At 40.3% G+C, this 12,005-nt stretch overlaps 1 protein-coding gene across 1 annotated transcript in view; it reads right to left on the reverse strand.

Annotated features, from left to right (window-relative positions):
- Positions 1-12,005, reverse strand: part of LOC125237307 (lysine-specific demethylase lid-like) — a 41,847-nt gene that overhangs the window by 12,625 nt on the left and 17,217 nt on the right. The window contains 10 exon segments of the mRNA XM_048144296.1: positions 374-487; positions 490-592; positions 973-1,088; positions 1,508-1,706; positions 4,806-4,977; positions 6,288-6,466; positions 7,668-7,862; positions 9,238-9,349; positions 10,588-10,616; positions 10,619-10,742. Coding sequence (XP_048000253.1) covers positions 374-487; positions 490-592; positions 973-1,088; positions 1,508-1,706; positions 4,806-4,977; positions 6,288-6,466; positions 7,668-7,862; positions 9,238-9,349; positions 10,588-10,616; positions 10,619-10,742 — 1,343 coding nt within the window.

Genomic DNA, 12,005 nt, shown 5'->3' on the forward strand with positions numbered 1-12,005 from the left:
AGAATTAACAAATAGTAAACATCTTTCTGGCTGGAGGAGGCCGCGTCGGACAGGGAACAGTGGAAATCCTTCCTAAGAGCCCTATGCCCCTAATGAGGGATAACAGGATACAATCATCATCATCAAACATCTCTCAAAAATCACTTGGTCCCTCGTTGCTGAGGATCGCGACCATATGTGCCGTTTTGCTTCATTTAAAAGGTGGTCAATAGGCGCCACCAGCCATCATCATCAAACATCTATCTTATTCCTTGGTCCCTCGTTGCTGAGGATCGCGACCATATGTGCCGAGCTTCATGGCGCCACCACCCACCAGCATCCGACCATCTCATGGCTGATCATATAAGGGGGAAAACCGATATTTTTTACTTACCTTTAAGTTTATATAATAATGCTCGTTCAGTCTCAATCTTATGATGTGGCACAACATTCTCAGAGTCTTGCAGCAGCCGGTCAATGACCTCTGGGGTCAAATTCGCGTAGTCTTCCTGTATGTGCGGACCTCTTCGAGGAATTTGACTTGCTGGAGGCGCGCTTGTAGGGGGGTGAGGAGGGGTAGAACGATGCAGAGGCGTGCGCCAAGCTCTACCACCTGTGGGTAAAAGGAAAAGGTAAAAAAAGTATCCTAATTTGTACTCCTCTTTAAATATTGGATAATTATATTGTTTTTCGCACCCTGAGGTTACTTAAATAAATAAATAAATAAATATTATAGGACATTCATACACAGATTGACTGAGGCCCACGGTAAGCTCAAGAAGGCTTGTGTTGTGTGTACTCAGATAACGATATATATAATATGTAAATACTTAAATACATAGAAAACATCCATGACTCAGGAACAAATATCTGTGCTCATCACACAAATAAATGCCCTTACCGGGATTCGAACCCGGGACCGCGGCGCAGCAGGCAGGGTCACTACCGACTGCGCCAGACCGGTCGTCAATAAGAATAAGATCTAAGTATTACCTCTTCTAGCTCTCTGACAATGCCGGGGTCGGTCTGGTCCAATTCTTTATCAAGAAGCTCCGTGGCCCGAGACTCGAAGTCGGCCGTCTGACGAAGGACCTCCTTTACTGCTGATCCTATTTTACAAAATAAACTGTATTCAGTAAATGTTTTACCTATAGAGTTAAACCGAAATTATATCAAGAGACGAGTGGAATAAATTTATTTGAAATAAAGTAACACAAAAAATATTAACACAAAAGTCGCTTAAAGTGCTACAAATCTTGTATATCTAAGTGCTGGATCATTGAGGCTATTTTTAGGGATTTTTATCGACAAAGGGAAAAACAAAGGATACAAACCTTCTGGCAGCACGCAAGCTAGTTGGTCAATATCTTGCGCTAATAGCGTAAATTCTTGCACAGATAATCAATATTTGGGATCATGGTGACGCGTTCTGGTACGCATCTTGTGGCGATCTAACTACTGAACCACACAGGCTCTGCTTTAGGACTGTTAGGTCACTATTTAAAAGGGAAAAACAAATGATACATACCTTCAGGTAGCACACAAGCTAGCTGGTCAATCTCTTGCGCGAATAGTGTCAATTCTTGCACAGATAATCTGTATTTGGGGTCATGGTGACGGGTTCTAGTCCGCATCTTGTTGAGATCTAACTGCTGAATCACGGAGGCGCATTTTTCTGCATCCTCAATGGCGGTTTCTAGCGCGCGGACTAGCTCGGTTTTGTGCATCTGTGGAATATAAAACCATATTAGTGTTTATAGTCAAAATTTATTACTTTTAAGTACTACTTTTTGCGTCTTAGTATTTATTATTTCGTTCTATTACAGTAAATATTTTTTTACACACAGTCGGTAAACTTATATTGACCGGGATATAGACCGTGATTACCTTTTTGATTTTTGTCGAGCTTCCGATATTTCGATTGGAATGCGAATGGTAACGTTGAAAGTGAACGCAGCCGACGCACGCGAAGGAGGGTAGATCGCGTGCTGTCTACTCAACTTTGACATCCATCCGCCTTCTTCAGTTTTCCGTGATCATGATGCATGCAACTGCGTCGCATTATTGGGAGCTCGACCAAAATCAAAAAGGTAAACACGGTCTATATCCCAGTCAAATATAAGTCTAATGAAAATAACCGTGAATCATTCGAAACCTTCACACAGTCGGTACTTGCAGTGATAGAACGATTCTTTATGTTTTTTTTTTTTATTGAGCATCTAATAATGTTACATGGATTATACAGTATGTAAACCAACAAAACCATTTACTGAAGCCTGTTAATATTTAAGTTACACAGAGCAACTTTTACTATGGGACCAACACCCAAAACGCGAAATAAAAATTTACTCTCCCATAGGAAATACTTACTATAAAATAAAACTACCTATGAAACTGTCAGAAGATATTTTCGTGATTTCGGGGTTGATCCCATAGTAAAAGTTTCTCAGTATCACCTGGACATTTACGGGTTACAGTAAATGGTTTTCGTTAGTTTAGATACTGTATATTTATAACACTCATTTGTGAATTGTAATTTAAAAAAGTAATAAGTTAAAAACAAAATACCTACATTAATTTTAACATCAAAGGGTTTATATCAAAAGGGAATGTACAAGTTTCTAATGGGGTGGCAACGCGCATGTGACACTGATTGAGTTGCAGGCGTCCATGGGTTGCGGTGACCGCTTTACATCAGGCGGGCCGTATGCTTGTTTGCCACCGACGTAGTATAAAAAAAATATCAAGAAAAAATACAGAAAACGGTTTATTTTTTCGAATGTATGTTTTGAGCTAGTAACATAAGCACACATCCAATGCAGAGATTTTTATGAGTCATCATTACAGAGGGATAAAAGCTAGAATTTATCAGCTTTAAATTTAGGTATAACGAAACGTGCAAACGACATATACCATGCATACAAATTTGTTGTTTACCGTCTAAACAAAAATGCCCAAAATGTAAGACCGAAACAAAAAAAGTTCTTTAGATATTGTGACTTGTGACACAGAAACAGTAAGTATAGTCTCTGTCATCATCATCCTTGCGTTATCCCGGCATTTGTCACGACTCATGGGAGCCTGGGGTCCGCTTTGACAACTAATCCCAAGAGTTGGCGTAGACACTAGTTTTACGAAAGGGACTGCCATCTGACCTTCCAACCCGAAGGGTAACTAGGCCTTATTGGAATTAGTCTGGTTTCCTCATGATGTTTCCTTCACCGAAAAGCGACTGGCAAATATCAAATGACATTTCTCACATTTCAGAAAAACTCATTGGTACGAGCCGGGTTCGAACCCGCGACCTCCGGATCGAAAGTCGCACGCTCATATCGCTATCATACCACTATCTGTATCAAGATTAAATTAAAAATAAAGTCCAGTTAAAATATTGACCAGATAAGATAATTCCACTTCACAACATATAAAATCATTTGTACCCCGTTTGTTTTGTAGATTGACAAGCCCACACTCCATCGCATTACAATAGGCTAGTTTCCTAATAGTCAAATCAACTTTTTTTTAAGAACTGTCAAAACGATTTTCTAATATAAATAGAATTACTATGAAATACTGAGGAGTGACGTCACAGTCAATTCATTTACTTTATATATTTCTCTTTGACTTATTAAATAGAAATTGTGTTAAAATATAACTACTATCCATATTTTTCTTCTAATTATGTGGTGCTTTATTCCGTGCACTGCATAAATTATTTTATTTTAAGTATAGGAAACTAGCCTATTACAAACGTTTCAACCGCTGCTGTTCAGCCCTGGGGCCCGTTTCTCGAAAGGAACAAGCCTTGTATTACAAGTGCGCGAACTGTCAAATCGTATGGGTTGTCATGGAAACACACTTGTAATACAAGGCGTGTACCTTTCGAGAAACGGGCCCCAGGTCTTACTTAGCGGCCACCAAAGCCTTATAAAGCTTGCAACTCAAACTCTCACAGTCAAGAACCCGTAGATTCAGCAAACTCACTCGGACAGACTACCAAATTATACACACTCACAACTTCACTCGTCTTATGCTGGGTTTACACGGGCTTAATGCGTGTCATTAATACTTGTCACATGCGTGTAAACACATTGTACAAGTGTTTAGTATTAGTGCAACTGTGAGTGCAAGTGAATAGAAGTCAGTTCTATTTACTAAGCGACAAGTATCTATCGCCGGCAAAAAAACTACTAATACTTGTCACTTTTCAAGTGGTGTAAACATTACTGACAAGTCGAGTTCAACTACTACAGTGATTAGTTTACTTCGTTACCATGGCAATATCTTGTAACTAAGGCCGTTTTCACATTATCCGATCCGATATCGGATGTCGGAAGGATTGCAACAGAAAAAATCCAAGATGGCGCCGGTAATGTATGGGATATCGGTCCGACATCCGATATCGGATCGGATAATGTGAAAACGCACTATACGCTACTTTCCTCCTAGTTAAATCAGCTTCTTTTTAAGAACTGTCAAAACGATTTTGAACGACTTGCTAATATGGAATTAGTATTAAATCGAATTGAGTGACGTCACGGTCAACTGATTTACTTTATACATTTCTATCTGATTTATAAAATATAAATTGGAGTTAAAAATAACTTCTGTCCCTGTTTCTCTTATAATTATCTCTACTAATACTTGTCATAAATAAAATAAAATATTTTATTTTAAGTACAGTCAAGTTGCCTATTCTCTAATTCCCATGTGTAAACTACTTGCCACTTGTCACTTTGCTCACAAGCCCCTAATCGCTAATATTAATGGCAGTTACTAAGCCCGTGTAAACCTAGCATTAAATACAAAATCTGTCACAGACATACCTTAAGCTCAATAGACCTCCTAAGGTGAGCCCTGAGGCCGTCCAAGTCGCAAGTTTTGGGCGTGTCGGGGTCCAGAGCGTTTTGTACGGACTCGGCCCATTCGCGGAATATTTCTGACTTCTTTTTCAGTTTCTCCAGCATCGCTGGGAGCTCGTCGAGGGTGTAGCGATATCTGGAAAAAGAAAAGGGTTTGAGGAGTGGAATTCCTTGCCGCCGGCTATATTTCCGAGCTCATATAACCCGGCAACCTTCAAATCAAGAGTGAACAGGCATCTTCTGGGCGAGCTCGCTCCATCGTAGGCCACGTCTTTGCCTTTGGCTAGTCTGTGGCCAAGAGTAAGCCAATTTATAAAAAAAAGCAGCCTAGATGACTTTAAAATTAGCAAAAAATCTGTTGCTAAATAGAATGGCATTAAGTCACACTGATGTGATTTAATCTCAGCAATTTATATAAGAAATACGACTTTTCTTTAGAGTAAATTTTCTAACACACTAACCATGACCGAAGGTCAGTTTAACTTCAGTATGTGTGCTTATAGTCTACGACGGCATGAATCGGGATTCGGGACGCTCACTTTAAGCACCTCATTTACACTGGAGCGACAATTTTTTTTTATCAGACTTATATTGACCGGGATATAGACCGTGATTACTTTTTGCGACCAGCGGTAACGCTGAAAGTGATCGCAGCCGACACGCGCGAAAGAGCGTAGATCGCGCGCTGTCTACGCAACTTTGACATCCACCGGCCTTCAGTTTTTCGTGATCATGATGCACGCAACTGCGTCGAAATATCAGGAGCTCAACAAAAATCAAAAAGGTAATCACGGTCTATATCCCGGTCAATATTAGTTTAATGAAAATAGCCGTGAGTCATTCAAAACTCTTTTTTTTTATCGTTTCTATGGCCGATAGCTCATCGATAGTCGCTTTTAGTGGTATGGCTCACTATTCTATATGGCGTATTCATCACTAGCTTGCAGGCACAGGGCTAGCAATGTTTGGAGTTCGAATAGTCTAACACTAGTGACAGAGGATCGGCACACGCACCTTAGTGTGTGCGTCCTTGGCGGGCAGCCGCAGAGCTGGGCGTAATGTCTGAGACACGCCACGCGTCGCGAGCACGTGCAAGTCACGCAGGAGAGGAAGCAGGTAGTCTTCCGGAACACGCATTGACTCTCAATATCGAGTAACAACCCGAACAATTCTACAAGTCTTGATCACGCACTGTTCTAGTAGACTCAAGTCAACAAGGATGACGCTTACCTGAGTGTGTGCGTCCTTGGCGGACAGCCGCAGAGCTGGGCGTAATGTCTGAGACACGCCACGCGTCGCGAGCACGTGCAAGTCACGCAGGAGAGGAAGCAGGTAGTCTTCCGGAACACGCATTGACTCTCAATATCGAGTAACAACCCGAACAATTCTACAAATCTTGATCACGCACTGTTCTAGTAGACTCAAGTCAACAAGGATGACGCTTACCTGAGTGTGTGCGTCCTTGGCGGGCAGCCGCAGAGCTGGGCGTAATGTCTGAGACACGCCACGCGTCGCGAGCACGCGCAAGTCACGCAGGAGAGGAAGCAGGTGGTCTTGCAGAGCGCGCATTGACGCTCATCGTCCGGTAGTAGCTCGAATGCTTCGCGCTCGGCTGAGGTGACACCCTGGGAAGAGGAATTAGTATGAAACAATGGTTTGGTAAATATTTAAACAAGATCATAACCGTATATTGATTAAATAGATATAAATATATTGTTAAACATTATATTTTGTTGTTCACAATTTGAATTATGTACCTATATTAAATTACATTTTATTTTATTCAAAACCAATTCATTAATACAATTTATAATACTAACTCATTCTAAATATACAAAATTACACAATAATACAAAATACAATTAACAATAATTAATACTTAAAAGCTAAGAAACACAATATCCAAAAACTAAACCATATACATCTCCCTATTATTCAGTCGTCGAACAGCCCCCCACGAGTCATTCCCGGCGCAAAAGTACCCAGCACACTCGCAGCGTTCCCCCGTTGAACTGCGATGGATAATCTTTGCACCAGAAATGACCCGGAGCGTGGATCAAGTCCCTTTGCACGCAACCGACTACCGAGCTCCCTTAGGAAGGACCGCGCCTCTGAGCACCAACACCCAGTGGTCTCCACCGCGAGAGGCACAAACAGCTGCTCATAATAGTAAAATCATAATAGTAAAAATATGTACAGGCAGGCAATTATGGTCGCGCGATAAATGATAAAATAGCAGCCCGTCCCTATCGCACTATTTGTAAGTGCCATAGGGACGGCCCGATGTTTTATCATCTATCGCGCGACCATGATTGCCCTACAGTACCCCATACCTTGAGGGGTCGGATATGTAAAGCCTGGCCAGAAATATATGATTATTGTCAAGAGTACTGTTATTCTGATATATGCGGTGACAGTTCAGTATGTAGTATGAAGAAATTAGTTCTAATAAAATACCGCAACATGCGGCGTAGTCATTTCTGGTCAGTATGATATTATGTACTTACCCAGTCTAACAGCGTCAGACGCTAAAACATGGCAACAATTATATATGAAGAATTCCTGACATTTTTTTAGCAACTACTATTTTATGTCGCTTTCTTGGTGCATTTGTGGCCTTCCATAAGAGGATCCTTATATCAAGTGCAGAGAGGACATTTTCACGTTTAACAGAACAATATTAAGGATTTTTATATTAAAGGAAAAAATGGAAAAATTTACGCTTCCGGCGGGACTTGAACCCGCACCATTTAACCATTTAATATTAAGGATCCTTTAGACATGAAATGTCAAATTTTTAGTCAATAATTGATATTGATGTCTTACCCAGTCTAACAGCGCTTTCCTAAGCCTCCGTTCATCGTGCAGCATAGTCCTCATGTCTCTATACGCGGCGAGGGCTACGTTCATGTTTAACGCGTCATGTGAGAGCGCCATCTTGCACACCAACTCGTCGTGTGAGAACACGCAGTAGCGACGCAGGGTTGAGTAGTGTGCGATGCATTCGCGGCCCATTTTTAGCTGGAAAATATTCGTATATTTTAATGTCATAATCCTAGCATCCTAGCCGAAAGTAAGGAGATAATGAGGCACACTTAGGGGTTATGATAGATGGCGCCACCTGATTATTCCATTGCACAGATAAAGAATTTCTTACGTGAGAGCGAGTAAATGATTTTTTTTCTTATAATAACTGGCCAGTGATTGACCTTAGTCGCCCCTGATGGAAAGTGACGACAACGTCGAGGTTGTAGCTCACTGGTTCAGTAATAGCCTATTCACTCTTGACTTGCATTCACCCAGATTGTATTCGCCCGGGAATACAGATGAGGGGAGCATGTTCCATTCCTTAGCAGTTCGCATAAGGAGAGAAGAGGCACACCTCTTCGTGCGAATGAAAGGTAGGTCGACAACGTAAGGGTGAAACCGCTCCCCGCGCCTGGTATGATAGTGACATACCTAGACACTTGTACAGGCGCCGCCTGGCGGGGTAAAATGTGCCTCCTCATTAGTCAAAATATTAATTTGTTTTACAAGAGTTTTACTTGTCACACAAAATATTAGTAATTAAATTTAGTTGTCTTACATATTGATTTGAAAGAGACAGTCACTGGCATTAACGTCGCACAAAAACAAGGCTGCATAAATATCTAGATTAACATGCTCTTATGGATCTATTGTCCCATATTTGTAAGAACCTCTTTTTGACACATGACAGCGTCCACAATACGTAAACTCACGCAACCTAATGAATTTTTAAATAAAATCCTGTAATAATATTAAAAAAAAATAAAGTACTTAAAAACAATATTTCACTTACTTTAAACATAATCTAGCACATATTACATTTTTGCGGATCTTCGTTAGTGAGTATTTTACGATATTAATTTATCACGCGGGATTTACTTATTATGACATTTTTTATCATTTATTTTTATTTTTAAACTAGTGCTGTGGCAGTCTGTCATTTCGATTCAAATGGCATTTCAGTAAGTTGATAGAAATCGTATATTTGTTTAAGCGCCTCCTTGTACAATTGTACATAGGGCCTAATCGATTTAACCAATTCGAAATTAATCGTTAGATTTGGCAAACGATGCGTCTTAGCCACATCGCAACATACTTCAAAACAATGTGTCAAAAATGTGAACTTACAAATCCGGGACAATAGCGATCTCTTTGTGCGATGTTATAGACGGTGACTGGACACGATAATGTTGACACTTTTTAATTCCTACTCTTTCGACAAATTATAATGTTGACACCCGAACAATCGAAAAATGCGAATTTAAACCACGAACGCAGAGTTGTTAATTCTTCATTGAAAAATATCCGTAACTTTTCAAATTGTAAAGACTAGAAGCAATAGTTTATGAATTATGAGTTAGATATTTACCCAGTCGGCGGGGGTGAAATTGACCGCCTCAGCGAAGTTGTATCCTTGGTTGAAGCCAGCGTGGTACGCGCGAGGGAACGTGATCACGAACTCGCCGGCGCGTTGGTCAGTCCTGTCAACAATAATCAGTTTGTGTTAAACCTAACAGTTATTACTTATTGCTTAACAATATATCGTGTAATTCAAGTTGTCAAATGTCACCGCTAATAACATGACAATACCACAGTATAACAAAGAGTACTATCGTACAGTATGGCCACTCCCGCTCCCCGCTGAAAGTGCCGAGCACCCCCTCTCGGTTACCTCACAGTTACCGCCTGTCAAAAATGCGAACAGTCAACCTGTCATATCTCACACATACAAGCATGGTACGCGTTCACCTACACGAGAATGTGTGCTAGGAACGCGCCTCTTTCATATATTTGATCGCCAGCGTCCGAGATGTGACAATACGAACCAAAGCACGCGTCCTTAACAATAACACGATTTACGAGTAAACTATTTCTTTGGTCTACGGTGATGTAACGAACCAAAGTGACTTCATAAAATCATGTCTTGCCTCTCAGTGTACGGTAACCTTCAAGTCACTAGTTACCGAGGAAGGTCGCTACATCTTTCTAAGACGTTCAAGCGGGTGTCTCCCATTTGGTTGTCCCAAGTACGCTCTCTTCGCGGCTAGGGTTGCAAATAGAAAAAAAACCAAATGTTTTTTTTTCAGAATTATGAAAAAAAACATGAAAAAAACCAAGCACCATGGTTTTTTTTCTAAATATGGTTTTTTTTTTCAGATGATCAAATAATACGACAATAACGGTTTTTCGTGATTTGTAACGTTTCAATAACAATAAAGTATATTTTAATTCGATAAACATTCAGTATGCAAACGTTTATTGGGGAATCCCCGATGCGGCGTGGAGCGTGGAGAGGCGGTGGTGTTGCCAACAGTAAATAGCGACAACTACTAACTACAGATTGTGTAAAAGTTAGTTTTATAAAACCAGAAATTAAAGTTATTAAATTAAATTCGTTTAATAGTTAACATAAAGTCTAAAAAACCGTATAAAAGTATTAACTGTTTTGAAATTTTTGAAATTTCGTCCTTTAGAAAAAAAAACATACTACTCCAGAAAAAAAACTGTTTTTTTTTTCACGGTTTTATTCATGTTTTTTTTTTCAAGCCAGAAAAAAAGCCGTTTTTTTGCAACCCTATTCGCGGCACTAATTTCTGGCATTCCCTCTAGGTTAGTGGTTCCAAAGCTGGGAGCCGTGAGCCAAACCTTACCGCCATATTTCCTATCCATTTCAGTGCAAACGTTGTTAAAGGATGGGACAAAAACAAAAAAACTATACCTGTAAACGGGAACTCCAGCCCGCATAAGAGTATATTCGGGTTCATGATGGTGACCAGCTGATGCAGCAAGTCTGGTTGCAGTTGGAAGAGTTCTGGCGCCTCCGACTTCATGGCAGTCTCAAATTGTTCCGCTTTTGAGCCTGGTACGCCGTACCTGCGCACAAGAAATAATACCGTAAAACCAAGTCTTTTTTTTCGGAAATTTTCCTCTAGATTTTTTAGGGTTCCGTAGTCAACTAGGAACCCTTATAGTTTCGCCATGTCTGTCCGTCCGTCCGTCCGTCCGTCCGTCCGTCCGTCCGTCCGTCCGTCCGTCCGTCCGTCCGTCCGTCCGCGGATAATCTCAGTAACCGTTAGTACTAGAAAGCTGAAATTTGGTACCAATATGTATATCAATCACGCCAACAAAGTGCAAAAATAAAAAATGGAAAAAAATGTTTTATTAGGGTACCCCCCCTACATGTAAAGTGGGGGCTGATATTTTTTTTCATTCCGACCCCAACGTGTGATATACTGTTGGATAGGTATTTAAAAATGAATAAGGGTTTACTAAGATCGTTTTTTGATAATATGAATATTTTCGGAAATAATCGCTCCTAAAGGAAAAAAAAGTGCGTCCCCCCCCCTCTAACTTTTGAACCATATGTTTAAAAAATATGAAAAAAATCACAAAAGTAGAACTTTATAAAAACTTTCTAGGAAAATTGTTTTGAACTTGATAGGTCCAGTAGTTTTTGAGAAAAATACGGAAAACTACGGAACCCTACACTGAGCGTGGCCCGACACGCTCTTGGCCGGTTTTTACTGCACTAATTAGATTTAGGCCTGAGTTAGACCACGTGCAAACTCGCATGCGATTTTAGTCACATTGCGGGCTGTTGAGGTAACATACAATTTTGCAAAACCCTCAAATACCGCAATGTAATAAAACTCGTATGCGAATTTCGGTACCGTCTAAATGGGCCCTTAGTTTCATTTAGTGAATTTTACGGACTTGGGACTAAAAACAAGGAGGTGATTTCAGCTTTTTTTTAAAAGCCAGGCGAAGTTAGGCATCCTAGAGGAAGAACAGACGCGACGGCAGCTGGACTCACAAAATGTCTCCTTGCGAACATTCCACCATGTTGTATCGTTGTCTTGCTCTTGTATAACCACAACATAAGCCTTCTTGAGCTTACTGTTGTGGGTCTCAGTCAATCTGTGTAAGATTGTCCTATAATATTTATTTATTTTCACAACACCAACTGGTAAAGGCTTACTTTGCTATCCGAAAACAGGACAGCAAAATTGCATTTTATCCACAAGAGTGCAAAGTAATTTCATACAAATTTAAACTTGATATCAAGTGCTGGCTGGTAGAATTTACCAACAAATGATGATTTTGAATAATAAATACTAAATAAATTGATATATTTGA

The sequence above is a fragment of the Leguminivora glycinivorella genome, chromosome 21, assembly GCF_023078275.1.
Source record: "Leguminivora glycinivorella isolate SPB_JAAS2020 chromosome 21, LegGlyc_1.1, whole genome shotgun sequence".
In the NCBI taxonomy this organism is placed as follows: Eukaryota; Metazoa; Arthropoda; class Insecta; order Lepidoptera; family Tortricidae; genus Leguminivora; species Leguminivora glycinivorella.